Below are 16,202 nucleotides of genomic sequence, written 5' to 3' on the forward strand. Positions count from 1 at the left end.
AATAAAGAGGTTTCAAAAAGAAAAATCAACTTACCCCATAGTACAGGCCAAAATAGGGAGAGATCTCTGGTTTGAAAACGTTGATGAGGGACAAGATCTCATCTTTGTAGCCCCAGAGCAATTCATCCACGGTGTGTGTCACAAAGAGCGTCTGCTGATAGGCCTTCAACAGCGCCTCGATGAGCTCCCGAAAGAAGTGAAGATGGGCCCATTCCATGGCAGTCTGAGAAGCACAGGCACATTCAGATGGCAGAGTCTCCACCCCACTCTACTACTGCCCCTTTTGGCAAAAAGGGTTTGGAAACTTAAAAGTAAATGTGAAAACTATATAGCTGAAAAAGCGGCCAGAAATGATCCTCCCTGGCTGCGTGCACAAGAATAAGACTCTTCAGTTATTGCCCATTCTCAGTATTACGTTGTTTAAGTGTGAGTTCAGCATTGTGAGTCGAGCTAGTGCAGCTAGCTCTGGAGTTTTCTCCACGGAGCAAATGCAATGAGAAAAACTCTTGTAGAGACGCTGGCATCTTCCGCCACAACGTGGCACCACTGGCCCCATGACCCGAGCCAGAGGCTGTACCCTCGTTTTAAACCCTGCACGGGTAGGCAGCAGGGCAGGCCAGATCTAGGATCTAGTAATTTCTAAGTCCTGGGTCCACCATAACTGTGCAGCGCATATGTCATTGTCACCCAGGAGTTAGAGCAGAAGCCTCAGAGGGGGTTGCTGTAGGTGAATAGGGAAGTTTTCTGGGTCTCCTGCATCTTTCTTGGATGGGATTGTCATTATAACTGAGCTCAGTGAAATCGGGCTAGGCTGTAATCAGCACCCCGCCTCCGCGGTTCGTTAAGGGTGAAAAAGTCAGTATATATTTTGAAAAATAAAAAATCTAATAAGATCGAAATCCAAGCCAAGAAGTGGTATGCAAATTTTGTTGCTAGACTTTCTGAACCAAAACAAGGGGCAAATAAATCTTTAAAAAATTATTAGCTACCCACTTGCATCCCCTCAAAAAAAAAAAATCCTAGGGATATCTTTATTTACACAAGAGCTGATCCCAAACACACAGCAAGAAACTCGGGGTGGGGGTGATCCTAAAACTTGTATTATGTCACCATTTGAAAAGATCTTGTTTAAAAAAATCTCAGAAAAGAGTCTCAGATAAACTCTAAGGAAGGGAAGTGTACAAATGTATCTATATTTTTAATGTAACTTAATAACTCCTGAATGTAAAACTGTAACAGCCTTAACTTAGCTTTTTCCTTTCTTCTAAAATCCATAGTAATGATACTAAAAACGCCTACTTACCACTGCAGGAATATTTAATGTTCTAATTAAGTCAGTTTTAGGGTCTCCAACAGATTGATTTCGTTCAAAAACATAGGCCTTGTTGCTAACAGCTGATATGGTTGTTCCATTATCTCCAAACTGAATGTCTGCTTTGTCTCTAAGTTCCCTAAAAGAGAGAAAAGGATTGTTTGAAAATAGGCACCACTTTATAAAAAGTAATACTTGACCTCTCTTTTAGCATTGAAGCTATTTCTTTTTTTGTTTGTTTGTTTGTTTGTTTTTTTATTGAAGCTATTTCCAATACAGCATTCCCACTATAACCATTACCAAGAGAGCCTGCTGATACCACTCCCTTAAACACTGGAGACTATGCACCCGGGAGACTCAGTGGGTTAAGCGGCTGCCTTGGGCTCAGGTCATGATCCTAAGGTCTTGGGGTGGAGCCCCACTCGGGCTCCCTGCTCAGCGGGGAGCCTGCTTCTCCCTCTGTGTCTCTTCCTCTCTCTCTCTCTCTCTGTCTCTCTCTCTCTGTGTCTCTCATGAATAAATAAATAAAATCTTTGGAAAAAAAAACAAAACACTGTCTTTTTCATTCTTTTCTTCTATGGGGCTGGGGGGTGGGGTGGGCGGGGTGGTGGTGGACGTGTGATGGTCCAGGGTCACCTTGACCAGGAAATCAAAGCCAATGAATGCTCTGCTTAGTTTGCTCCTGAAATATTTTCAGACTTTTCAGTTCATAGATTCAGTCTGAATTTCGATTTATTTTCCAAAGTCTTTTTCTTTTTTTTAAATAAATTTTTATTTATTTATTCAGGAGAGACACAGAGAGGCAGAGACACAGGCAGAGGGAGAGGCAGGCTCCATGCAGGGAGACCGATGTGGGACTCGATCCCAGGACCTGGAGATCACAACCTGAGCAGAAAGAAGGCAGACGCTCAACCACTGAGCCCCCCAGGTGCCCCAAGTCTTTTTATTGCTAACTTGAATTTAGCTGAAACATTTAACAAAATAAATGCCCAAAGCTTAGTAAATTAGAGGAGTTCGCTCCCGTTTGTGATATACAGTTCAGTTTGGTTCAGGTTCAGGCCTCCAGATGAGGTTTTAGGAAGTTCACAGAAAAGGCCTGAGGCCAGGGCCTCCCTGGGGGGGAAGGGGGCGGCTCACCTTGTATGCAAAATATAAGGAGTGCCAGAACACTCTGGAATGAAGGTAAATCATATTGCAATGCGTTTTTTAAAATCAAAATCAACGCAAAAACATTCATGATGAACAAAATACCAAAATTCTAGATAGAAACAGGATCTGATAGTTTGTTCATTCAACGGCTTATACTAGTCCTGGTCCTGCCTGGTCCATAGTAAATGTTCACTAAATCCAGTGTCTACTGCTTCTGTCCCTCTGCTCCTCACCTTTTCTCTCTGTTCTATCCAGGGCTGAGCCTGACCTGATAGCCACGTGTCTCCTAGATCCTTGAACTGTAGCTAATCAGAACTGAGATGTGTTGTAAGGGTAAAACACGCAGATTTCAAAACAGCACGAAAAAAGGAATGTAAAACATTTCCTTAATGTTTTATATTGACAATTATATGCTTTGGAATGATTATATGCTTTTAAGTATAACGGGTAAAATAAAAATATATTATTCATATTAATTGCACCTATTTCTTTTGCTTTGTTTTTGATGTGGCTACTAGAAAGATCTTAAATTACATATGTGATTCACAGTGTGTTTCTACTGGACAAGCTGATTAATATCCTGACAAAGGTATAAACCTACCACCTCCTCTAAGCATTTCCTGACCACAGCCACACACCCTTGAACACCTGCAGAGCAGGCTGTCCTACCGTGTCTTTGGCACTACTGTGCTTAGTGACATCATTCAGATTGTGATGAAGGAATTATCTGGACACCTCGGGTAGACTGTAGGCAAGCTTATGAAACTCGTATACCTCAATGTCTAGAATTTAAGATAAAAATCAATAAGCAAATAGCAAATGTATAGATGCATCAAAATAGATGTCTTTGCTCTTTATCATTAAGCACCAAGCTATGCACAATAAATAAATAAATATCTGACCCTGCACGGCTCCTCAAAGGGTTTAACCACATGATTTCATTTAGTCCTTACAGCAAGGGTGTGGCACAGATGGAGCAAGCATTTTTTTTTAAAGATATTTTAATTTATATATTCATGATAGATACACAGAGAGAGAAAGAGAGAGGCAGAGACACAGGCAGAGGGAGAAGCAGGCTCCATGCGGGGAGCCCTACGCGGGACTCGATCTTGGGACCCAGGATCACGCCCTGGACCAAAGGCAGGCGCCAAACCGCTGAGCCACCCAGGGATCCCCTGGAGCAAGCATTTTTGTCTCACTTTTATAGATGGGGACACAGGGCACAGATGAGCATTACAGGAGTCAGTGCTCTTCTACTGTATCACACAGCCTCCTTAATAAGTACTTTAAAAACATCTGCAGGATGAAACCCAAGAATGCCTCTAACAAAGGCTAAATAGGAGAGAGAGAAAGAAAAATTATATACACTTCCGGTTACGAGGAATGAGTACAAAACCTAATAGAGGACGTATGTAGTGTCAAACATGCCTGCAGCCAGGAGCTGCAGACTCCAGGGGTCTGACACCCATTCATTTACTTTTCTGCCTCTCAGAGCCCTGTTTTCCTTCCTCCCCTGCACTGGGCAGTGGTGAGGGACCCATGCTCGATGGTTCCCTTCCCTCGGCCTCTGATTCTGAGCACAGAGCCTCAAGATGAAAAACCCAGGAAAAAGAAAGCTTCCTCTGGCAGGGGTGCACATGGAATGAGAGGAGCCATGCGCACCTGTGACTTGGACCTTTAGAGCTGCTCTCCACCCTGCCCCATGGAGTCTGTAACCCACTTTATAGCCTTCAAATAAAGTCCTTTTAAAAAAAATTTTTTTAAAGATATTTATTTATTCATGAGAGACACAGAGATAGAGGCAGAGACACAGGCAGAGGGAGAAGCAGGCTCCCTTCAGGGAGCTGGATGTGGGACTCAATCCAGGGACCCCGGGATCAAGCCCTGAGCCACCCAGGCACCCCTAGAATCCCTTTTTATTTAAATTAGCCAGAGATAGTTTGTCTTGCTTGCCATCAAAAACCGTTATATAGAAATCACAACCCAGCCTTTTGATAAATCAGAAAATGGAGAGTCACATAAAGTAGGAGCCCAGGACTTGCCAGCACGTGTTGGAACCAGGTCTGGAATCCTGGTCACCTGACTCCACACCCAAGGTTTTCCTTGACTTTACACATCAGTTAATGCAAAGTGAATTGTCAGAGCTGGAGGAGAAGAGGACGTTTCCAAGGCAAACCCCTTCCCACTGGCTACTCCCAGAGCTTCCCTACAGTGACAACCTTCTCCAGGTGTAGCTCTTTGTTTTAGTGGCCCAGGACCTGTTGTTGGCTTCACTGACCACTGAGGAACTAGAAATAGAAAAAGTGACCCCAGGGAGGAAAACCAATTTGTACTCAAAGAAAGCCAAGCCAGAGGCTGGGACCCCACCTAGGTGCGGACCTCATAGGCTCAGATTATGACTTTCTTTTTTTTTTTTTTTTTAAAGATTTTATGTTTATTTGACAGAGAGAGAGCACAAGCAGGGGAAAGCTGCAGAGGGAGAGGGAGAAGCATGAACTCTTGTCAAGTGTTCTAATGATGAAAACTGATAACCTTGCTAAGGCTCTTGACGATTTTTTCATTGAACCCACACATCATGAGCCCAGAGGCCTGAATGATTCCAGGCCTAGACCCTGCTTCGTTAATGTTTGTTTATGTTTATTGACTCTGGAGATGGCTTTTTTAATGTTTTCTTTATTGCTTACCCTGTAAGAACCAAACATTTTATTTTTATTTTTATTTATTTTTTTTAAAATATTTTATTTATTCATTCATTCAAGACACACACAGAGAGAGAGGCAGAGACACAGGCAGAGGGAGAAAGAAGCAGGCTTCACGCAGGAAGCCAGACATGGGATTCGATCCCGGGTCTCCAGGATCACGCCCTGGACTGAAGGCAGCGCTAAACCGCCGAGCCACCCGGGCTGCCCAGAACCAAACATTTTAAAGGGAAATTGAGCATGGAGTTTCCAATCACTTTAAGTCCTGTGACTTGACTTGGTTTCTCAATAAATTGCAAAAGGTCAAAGCCAAGGGCTCCCAAACCACAGAAGTACTTAATTCCCTCGGCAGGCTTGAAGGGATTGTGTCAGGTCACTCACAGCTAGCCACGTGACTTCCCACAGCCACTGATCACCCTAAGGCATGACTGACATATGGCCTGTGTCCTAACTCAAGGAAGACAAGTGCCACTGGCTATCAGAAGTGGCCTCCTGCTCTTCGGAGGCCATGGGGAGGGTAGGTGAGGGGCCTGCCTCTCCAAACAGCAACTGATGGAGGGAACCCCAAAATGTTTCCCCTCCCAAGCATCTTATCTGGCAACAACAGGGAGGCCACCAACATGTAAGGGGAGGGATTTTAATAATAATACCAACAAGTCTGGTTACCCAAATCTCCCCCACAGCTCAACAACAGTCAACTAGAAGCAGGTGGTCCTGTGGTAAACAGCAGACTGAGAGCAAGAAGTGATCAATTATTGCTCTCCAGATCCAAGAACATTAAAGAAACTTCCAGAAATAGGGCAGCCCGGTGGCTCAGCGGTTTAGCGCTGCCTTCAGCCCAGGGCCTGATCCTGGAGACCCAGGATTGAGTCCCATGTCGGGCTCCCTGCATGGAGCCTGCTTCTCTCTCTCTCTCTCTCTCTCACATAAATCAATAAAATCTTTAAAAAAAGAAAAAAAGAAACTTCCAGAAATAGAAACAAGAGTTTAAAAAAAAAAAAGGCTAAGCAAATCTTATGCCTAGACAATTAATTAAGGAACTGTACTTGAAGTGCCTGGTACTTAGTAGGTGCTAATAAATGTTACTGCTGTTCAAGGCCCCAGGACCTCATAGGCTCAGATTATGACTTTTTTTTTTTTTTTTTTTTTTTTAAGATTTTATGTTTATTTTATTTGACAGAGAGAGAGCACAAGCAGGGGAAAGCTGCAGAGGGAGAGGGAGAAGCAGGTTCCCCAATGCAGGGCTTGATCCCAGGACCCCAGGATCATAACCTGAGCCACAGGCAGATGCTTAACCAACTGAGCCACCCAGGTGGGTGAAAAGTAAGCCCCTGACTTACTCTTTTAAATCACAGTGATGGTCCTAGACATTACTAAAAGGTTGAATTATACATCATGAACTACTTAATCAGGCAGGAAAACACAAGATTGACTTTAGAGATATTTCATTTGAAATCATTTTTGAGGGCAGGCCAGATGGCTCAGCGGTTGAGCGCCACCTTCAGCCCAGGGTATGATCCTGGAGACCCAGGATCGAGTCCCACGTTGGGCTCCCTGCATGGAGCCTGCTTCTCCCTCTGCCTGTGTCTCTGCCTCTCTCTCTCTCTCTCTCTCTGTCTCTCATGAATAAATAAATTCTATAAAAAATAAAAAAATAAAATCATTTTTTGTTAAAACAGAGTTCTTACTTAAAAAAAAAAAGTTTTTAAACTCCTGAATTATTAAACAAAATCTCACCAGCACAGAAGGCAAACAATAGCCCGAGATAAGGAAACCAAAAGGAGTAACCTTAATTAGTTGGAAAATTAACATCTATGCAATATCTGATTCCTTAGAGATGTGGGATAAATTAGCTACATACAGTACTGTCATACGATCCTCATCTTTCAGCCATTAGGTTCTCCACACATCCAGCACTCTGCTGAGAATTAGTGTCAGAAGTCATGAGCACATTGGGTGGAGCATGGGTGGAGAGCTGCCTGCCAGGCTTTGCATTCGACCCTGGCTTCCTCAGTTACTAGTTCTGTGACTTAGAAGTTACTCCTTGATTCTCTGCTTCAGTTTCCTTGTCTGTAAAATGGAGATAATAACATGCCTTCCTTGTAGGGTTGTTGTGAGCATTAAATCCACATAATATTAACTTATTCCAGTTAGAATACTGCCTAGCACACACTAAGTGTTTAGTATTAATTACTAATATCATGTAAAAGTGGACTTGTGGGAAAAAAAAAAAAAAAGCAGACTTATGCAAAGCTCTCGAGATGGAGAGATATAAAGATCTCGTTCCTGTTGGCAAGAACTCCACAGGACAGCATGGAAGGGCTGCTATTCCAACACTGCTTCCCATGTGGAGAGCACTCTGAAGCTGAGTCAAGGCACTAGCCAGACACCCAAAGGAGGGAGAGATGACCAAAGGCAGGGTGCTGTAGGGGTTCAGAACAAACTGCTTCCAGATGTGCCACTTGGGCACGCTGATTATTTTGTGCTGAAAACAATCAAGGCCCAAAACACTCAGAAAGAAACTTATATCTTCCCCTAACTCCCTAAAAGAATTTAGATAGAGAATCTGCTCCAGGAAGAGAGCTATCACCATAGATTCACATTAGAATATGAAGTCAGCATGGTAGACAGGGAGAAATCTAGCAAGGCCTGTTTGATCAAAGTCCTCTATATCCTGCTGTTTCTGAGTAACCTTGTAAACATCCAACCAAAAATTTACTCTTGTTCTTCTTCCTCTGAATTACTTTCCTTCCTTTTGCAGTCCCAGACTCCCTCCCTCTTCTCCTTAGTTCAGGATGACATATTCTCACTTTCCCTGATGATCTTTAGAGTCTCATGCTTACATGGATTTCTTGTGGGTATATAATTAAATTTGATTTTTTCCTGTTAATCTTTGTCTCATGTCAATTTAATTCTTAAACCAGCTAGGAGAACCTTGAAGGGTAGAAGAATATTTTCCATCCCCAACAGTGCTGAGCAGCATCTGTATTTAACTTTCTGTTATCATTGCCCTTTCAACTATGTGAAAGACTGAACCTAGAGCCTAAAGCAGAATACTGAGAAAAAGCTGTGGGGTCCTGGCTGGTCAATGGGGAGAACATGGCTGGCATTTGTTGGGGGTGTGCAAGAAATAGCTTTACCCCTAAAGATGGAAATGCCCCCCCACCCCCATCCATGAGGTTGGTACCCTGACCCAAGTGTCCTGTGCAGGCAAGTCACACAGAACTGCTATGTGCATTTAAAACTCACAAGTACCTGGTAACCACTTTTTGTACAAGATAAGAAAAAGGGGGGAAGGAGAGTTCATTTTTTATTTCTCTTACTTTCATGCAGTTAAAAGATAAAAGAAATAACCTAATTTATCTGAAGCCACTTCTGTTTCTTCTGAGAAAAAAACATAATATTAGAGAAGAGTTTGAGCCAGGTTTAGAAAAACAGATATTCTCTTATAATGAGACAATAACCATGGCATTTTTAAATTTTTTATCTCTTCAATATTAAAAAAAAATGTATATAGCTGGTTAAGATGAGTAAAGGACCAAAGGGTTAATAGGACAGAATTTGAAAGTTTATTTTTTTAAAAGATTTTATTTATTTGAGAGAGAGTGAGAGAGAGAGAGAAAGAGAGCATGAGCTAGGGGAGCAGTAGTGGGAGAGGGAGAAGCAGACTCCCTGCTGAGCAGTGAGCCCCCTCGGGTTTGACCTCAGGACCCTGAGACCATGACCTGAGCTAAAGGCAGATGCTTAACCGACTGAGCCACCCAGGTGCCCCGGAATTTGAAAGTTTAAATACAGTTCCTACCTTTGCAAAATTGTAAGGAGACAATTAGGTCCCTAAGAAATTAAATGTAAAACAACAGAACTACAGGAAAATAGACTTGAATATCAAACTTTTGAAGGTAATAGGACTTTTAAAGCTCAGAAACGATAGAAAACTTCATGAAAGAATAGATTTGACTACGTATGTTTTAAAAATTAAAAAGGCACACAAAAGAAAAACAGTTGTCACAAATGCAAGGAAGAGTCACTATTGCTATTAAGTTTACAGAGTGGCACAGACATACTGGAACCCAGATTGGCAACAGACAAAAGACAAGAGCTAAAAGTGTCGAAATGCAATCAGCTGGCGAACATGGGGAGAACGATCATTCTGTGTGGAAATCAAAGAATGAAATGAGAGCTGATCTACATGACCAAGAAGAAGGTAATGATTAAATAAAGTGCTGCAATACATTCCCTTTAGCTACTGAATATTATCAACATTAAAGTGTATTTGTATAAAGACTAAACCCAACATGTTGAGTTAACAGATGCTTGACCATTCTACCTTAAGGAAACTCTGGTTAATCGAATTGATTTAAGAGCTTGTTTTGCACAAGTTGGCTCATTACCAGGAAGAGTAGCTGAGACTGACTGGAACAAAGGGGGAAGAATTCTTGTAGTTGGGCAGAAAGGACCAAGAGTGAACAAAAGCAACCTCTGTGATGACACACCTGAGATCCCCCCTCCACCCCACTTACCATGCTTCTGCTGACATTTAATGAACATGTAGCTCAGAAAGAGACATGATTCCCGAATGCACACGTGCTCAGAAAGGAGAACACCTCTCTTCTTCCTATATCCAATCAGCATGTTCCATTCAGTGTATATACCCCCTGACATTCTGCCCCCTTATCCTTAAATACATGCCACTGTAACCCTTTCTGAGGGTGGATTTGAGGCCTGCCCTCCCCTGTCTCTTCGTTTGGACGCCTCTCCAGGAAACCCTTTCCTTGCTGCACATTCCACGTTCTGGTGACTAGCTTTCCTGCGTGTTGATATATGAACGTGAGATCGGTTACAGGACAAAAACATTACATGGGGCAAGACCTATGATGTATTAGTAAGTGAACAGAATATACATACTATGTGTGCATAACATACACCCATATGTATGCATGTAGATACATATATGATACACGCAGTTCCCACACGTACATGCATATCATTTATAGACACGCAGTATGATAACCATGTAAAAGTCAAACTCGCCCATGGAAAAATGGCTGAGGAGATACCCACTAAAATACTAGCACTAGTTATCTTTGAGACAGTGGAATCACAGATAGTAGCAGTTTGTCTTATTTTACCTTATTCCATTTTAAAGTTTGTCTTTACTGCTATCTATGTTACTTTTATAATAATGTGAAACCCAAAAAGGAAACCTCATTTAAAATAAAGTCAGAAAATTTAAAAAAATAATAATAATAATAAATAAAGTCAGGAGGCCAGAAGGGGGAGCTCTTGCACCTTCCCAACCCATCTTCAGTTGCAGACAGCAGCCAAAACAATTTCTCCTCGCCCTGTAACAAACTCAGCCAGGAAGAAAATACCACAGTTCAGCCAATAAGAAACCATCACTACCCTGAATTCTCATTTTTCCAGCAGCCCCTCCCAACTTCCTCCTTTTCTCTATAAAGTAACATTCTTCTCTTTTGATCTCTAGACTTGCCTATGGTTTGCTATGGCTTGCACGTCCTGAATTGTAATTCCTCCATTTTGCTGGTAAAATAACTGGCTTTTTCCTTGAAGGTCAAAAACATAAAATACAGGGACGCTTGGGTGGCTCTGCAGTTGAGCTTCGCCTTCGGCTCAGGGCGTGATCTCGGGGTCCAGGATTGAGTCCCACATCAGGGAAAGATATATAAAGAATATAAAATACAGTTTATATTTTTAAAGGTAATGCTACAGATGATATTGTGTATATTGATTATTTCATAATGACCAATGCAAAATTTTTTAAAAAGCACTTATATTTATCCCTCATGTCTTTTCCTTTACTATCAAAGCAGTAATATGAGCCTAAAAAAGAAATTAATCTAGGGATGCCTGGGTGGCTCCGTGGTTGAGCGTCTGACTTTGGCTCAGGGCAAGATCTGGGGGTCCTGGGATCAAGCCCTGCATCAGGCTCCCCGCAGGGAGCCTGCTTCTACCTCTGCCTGTCTCTGCCACTCTGTCTCTCATGAATAAATAGAAAAAATATTTTAAAAACAACAACAACAACAAATTAAACAGCAAAACTAAGAAACTCAAATGGGAGATATTTAACCAGGTATTGTAAATTTAGCAAATACGTCTTAGAAATATGAAAGTTAGTTGAAAGGGCCCTTGGACAATCTATTTTTCTTTTTTTAATTCTTGGTATGTTAAAGACTGGCAAAAAAGAAAAAAAAGAAATCGGACAAAATGAAAAAAAAATCACAAAAAGCTTGCAAAAGCCAAGGATATCATAAATTGGATACACATTTTAGGCAAACATGTTAGTAAGCAACAGGACCATGAGGCAAATTAGCTTTGTGCTAACAGGCCTGGTTCCGGGCTGCTCAACCCAAAGCTAAATAATGCACTGCATTCCTTAAACCCGACTGACTGGTTTTTATCTATGTGTGGAACTACCAACACCTCTTCCCAAAAACATTAATAGTCTGAACTCATCAGTATGTGAAAGCTGGGGAAAATGTGCCACTGTCAATTGTCAAATTTTATTTTTAAGATTTTATTTATTTATTCATGAGACAGAGAGAGAGAAAGAGAGAGAGAGAGAGAAGGCACAGACACAGGCAGAGGGAGAAGCAGGCTCCACGCAGGGAGCCCGACGTGGGACTCCATCCCGGGTCTCCAGGATCAGGCCCTGGACCCAAGGCGGCGCTAAACCGCTGAGCCACCCGGGCTGCCCTGTTTGTCAAATTAATTGGGGCTTCCACTGCTCTGTGTGCCTCCTTCTCAGAGATTTCCCACCACCAAGACCAATCCACACCAACAAGCAGAAGGCCAGCATGCCTTCCCCTTCCCTTGCCCAAGGCCTCGGTGTACCCAGTCCAGTCAGTGACTCAGTTGGGAGGGAACCCAGGGAACCACCAAACACTGGGGCAGGAGTTACTGGAAAGTTCTTTCTTGTAAACAATAACATGATTAAATCATGAGTGATAGAAATCAGATCCACTAGAGGACTGCAAAAGGCTCACTAGAAGGGCCGCAAGTATTGCTAAAAAAGCCATGTTTTTCTGCAAACTCCAGCTCACAACCCACTCAACCCTGCCAGGAACGCTCAGCAGCTTGCACTGTGCATGTGAGCATCCGTTCCTAAACAAAATCATTCGTTTTCAAGACCCTGTTCCTCTTTCGTGAACCTATCATTGGCTCCTGTGCTTTCATGACTAAGTCCTGTGGTTGCAGCTGAGCTACCTGTGTCCTGCAAGATTTAACCAATTTCTCCTCTTGCATCTCTATGGGTTTAACCCACGGCCAAGGATGTTCCATTCACTTATCTCACCAGCCACTGGATATTCCCAGGTAAAAGACTTGATTTCTGCCCCTCCTGGAGCTTTTGGTACATTGGAAAGACAGACAGGTAACCAACTGGTAAAATGCAGTTATTTAGTCAGTACGTAACCGATACATGTGCCAGGGGGAGTTCATCCAAAGTCAGGGTACGTTTCAAGAAGAGGCACCATTTGAGCTGAGGGAGGCAGGGATGAGTTCATTCTTGAACTCATAATAGCACTGAACACAGCACATGATAGCAGAACACTGTGTCCAGGGACCAACGACCAACCGGATACAGTTAGAGGTGTGTGGCCACCAGCCCCCCCGCCCCCCACGTGGCTGTATTACACATTTGAAACTTGGCTAGCCCAAGTTAGTATTAAAAAAATAAAAGGATGTAAAGTATCTCATTAGTAATTCTGAAATGGATTACATGTTTAGATGACACTGGGATAGTATTGGGGTAAAGAGAATCTTAAAATTAATTTCACCTTTTTAAAATGGGACTCTCAGAACATTTTCAATTACACATGTGGCTTACAGTAAATTTCTATTGGATAGGCCTGGTTAGAGTGAAGAAGCCCAGGTTGAGAGTGCCAAAAAATTATATTAAAATTAAAATAAAACAAAGAAGCTGGACATATAGAAGGAGCCAGATTGTTCAGGCCTGGAACATCACACAGGAAGAGTCACTAGGCCCCTGAGCAGGAAAGGGAAATGTCAGATTTGCCTTTGGGAAATCACCCTGGTAGCAGAGCAGAAGAGAGATCAGGGCAGGGAGAAAAACCAGAGGAAGGAAATATGAAGCAATCAATGAATGACCAACTGCTTTCCAAACTACTGGATCTGTTCTCAGGATTCTTAATCTTCTCTGTGCCAATGGCCCCGGGGACAGTCGGGTAAAGTCTATGGACCCTTTCTCAGATACGTGTTTTTGAGCACAGAGAATAAAATACTCAGCATTACAAAGGAAACCAATTACAGAAATACAGGTATCATTTAAAAAATCTGTGATATGGCGATATACCTGCTTCTTTACTGATACTTTAAGATGTAGCAGCAAGTCTAACAATTACTGTAATTTTGAAGTATTTCTGAAAATGAAAGGCATCTTGAGCAACGGCTGTCAGGAGACCCAGAGGGCAAATGGTTTTCCTTAGTTCTCAAGTGGGTTCATCCTTACATGGAGGCAGTCTCCCCCCTCCCCACCTCCAAAAAATTAGTGAGAAAACAAAAACAGCAAAAAAACAAATTCCGCACAGTTCCTTTCACAGGCGGTATCTAAGGGAGTCAGATGCATGGAAACAACACAGAACGGTGGTTACTGGGGCCTGGGGGGAAGGGAGGGGAGTTACTTAATGATTACAGAGTTCCAGTTTTGCAAGACCAGAAGAGTTCCAGAGATTTGTTACACAACAATATAAAAACATACATAACACTACTGAACTATACACCTAAAAGCAGTTGTGTATTTTACATTGTTTTCTTTTAATGTAGATAAAAGATGGTTAAAATTGCAAAACGGAAAAGCAGAGACACAGGACATTCAGATCCTAATTCTAGTTCAACTTCTAATTACTCCCTAACAGGACAGCAGCAAACACAGACTTGCTCTAGCATGGACTTCTTCAGGCATTTAACCCGCTACAAATATTTGCTTTTAAAAGTGAAGACCCAAGTATTTATTTAAAATTCCTATATATGGGATCCCTGGGTGGCGCAGCGGTTTGGCGCCTGCCTTTGGCCCAGGGTGCGATCCTGGAGACCCGGGATCGAATCCCACGTCGGGCTCCCGGTGCATGGAGCCTGCTTCTCCCTCTCCCTCTGCCTGTGTATCTGCCTCATTCTCTCTCTCTCTGTGTGACTATCACAAATAAATAAAATGATGCACAAAGATTTAAAAAAATAAATAAATAAATAAATAAATAAATAAATAAATAAATAAATAAATAAAAAATAAAATTCCTATATATGACAACAGAGTTCACCTTTACAAATCTGGATATTGGTTTATACAGACTAAAACAATCCGCTAAGGCTAATAATATCAAACACTTAATTAGCACTAATTATATGCTAGGCATTAATCCAGGCACTTTTAAATACTGACTCATTGGCTCATTTAATCCCAACAACAATCTTTGGGTGGGTGTTCTATTTTTATCTCCAGATAAGGAAATAGAGGCACAGAAAAGTAGTTAAGCAGTTGAGGTGAGATTCAAAACAGGCAATTTGACTCCAGAGCTAGACCATGAGCACCTGAGGCTGGGACTTAGATTTTTTTTTTTTAAGATTTTTTTTTATTAATTAATTAAATTTTTTTTTTTTTTTATTTGAGAGAGAGAGAGAGAAAATGCGAAAGCGCACACACATACTGCAGGGAGGGGCAGAGGGGGAAGGAAAGAATCTGGAAAGAATCTCAAGCAGACCCCTGCTGAGCCCAGAGCTTGACCCGGAGCTGGATCTTAGGATCTTGAGATCATGCCCTGAGCTGAAACCCAGTCAGTCGCTTAACCAACTGAGCCACCCAGGTGCCCCATGGGACCAAGATTTTTATCTCTGAATTCTTGCACAGGGAATAGTGCTGATTTATCATATGACTTAGCAACCATTTATTGAGCAATAGATTATGACAAGATTGTGAAGCATTTTTACCATTTAGCAGTTCTATATAAAAAAGATCTTGCTGTCTGCCTCCTCTACTATGTTTTTGTTTTTTAATTTTTTTAGTAATCTCTACACACAACTTGGGGCTTGAACTCACAACCCTGAGATCAAGAGTTGCATACTCCTCTGACTGAGCCAGCCAGGCTCCCCCCTCTATTTCTTCTTAAACTTAGTAAGAAGAAAATTTGTTGGGAAGATTATTGGGGGTGAGTGGGTGGGAGAGGCAGGTACTGCAACAATAGGGAAAATGCTTTATGTTTCCCAAGCACTTCCATTTATTAATGTTCTAAAAAACGATTAAAACAATTCTGCCTCCCAGTGTTTAGAACTGGTAGTCACTGCCAAAGATTCTAAGCTACCCTGCCACTTGCTTATCTTTCATACCCAGGAGGGGTGGGGGAAGGAGTGAATAAGAGGCAGAAAGGCCTGCCTACAGGCAAACAAGAAATTCTAGGACCTGGTCTAAAATAGTATGTGGGAGAGGGAAATAGAGGAAGGCCCTAAAAGTCATCAAAGAGAATCAAGGGGTGACCTTAAAAGGGTTGGGGGTAAGGAATAGCTCTTCATGGCTCAAAAACTACTTTCTGTCATCTCAGGAGGAAGCAGCTGCATTTCTTTTCTTTCTTTTCTTTTCTTTTCTTTTCTTTTCTTTTCTTTTGTTTTCTTTTCTTTCCTTTTCTTTCTTTCTTTCTTTCTTTCTTTCTTTCTTTCTTTCTTTCTTTCTTTCTTTCTTTTTTTAGATTATTTATTTATTCTTGAGTGACAGAGAGAGAGGCAGCGACATAGGTAGAGGGAGAAGCAGGCTCCATGCAGGGAGCCCAATGTGGGATTCATCCCAGGACCCCGGGATCACACCCTGAGCCAAAGGTAGACAATCAATCACTGAGCCACCCAGGCGTCTCCAGCAGCTGCATTTCTAAACAGGCTGAGATTGGCACTAGTCCACTACACCATTCTCTGTTGAGGTGCTACAGGCATGTGCCAAACATCAGCAACATTTCAGACAGATGTCACCAAAACCTCTCCTCCCCATGCAGCATACAGAGGATGCTCACGAGAAGAGATATGGA

The 16,202-nt window shown here is 42.1% G+C and overlaps 1 protein-coding gene across 3 annotated transcripts in view; it reads right to left on the reverse strand.

Annotated features, from left to right (window-relative positions):
- SCARB2 (scavenger receptor class B member 2) overlaps positions 1 to 16,202 on the reverse strand; it is a 76,797-nt gene that overhangs the window by 38,802 nt on the left and 21,793 nt on the right. For 2 of the 3 annotated variants that reach the window (XM_025427541.3, XM_035709519.2), the window contains exons 3-4: positions 1,304 to 1,451; positions 35 to 223 (exon numbers count right to left, since the gene is read on the reverse strand). In XM_025427541.3, the coding sequence (XP_025283326.1) occupies positions 35 to 223; positions 1,304 to 1,451 (337 nt within the window). Of the gene's footprint in view, positions 1 to 34; positions 224 to 1,303; positions 1,452 to 3,130; positions 3,224 to 16,202 lie in introns of those variants that run through there. The other variant, XM_049105047.1, reaches the window with a different exon arrangement.

Source organism: Canis lupus, chromosome 32 (assembly GCF_003254725.2).
Source record: "Canis lupus dingo isolate Sandy chromosome 32, ASM325472v2, whole genome shotgun sequence".
Classification (NCBI taxonomy): domain Eukaryota; kingdom Metazoa; phylum Chordata; class Mammalia; order Carnivora; family Canidae; genus Canis; species Canis lupus.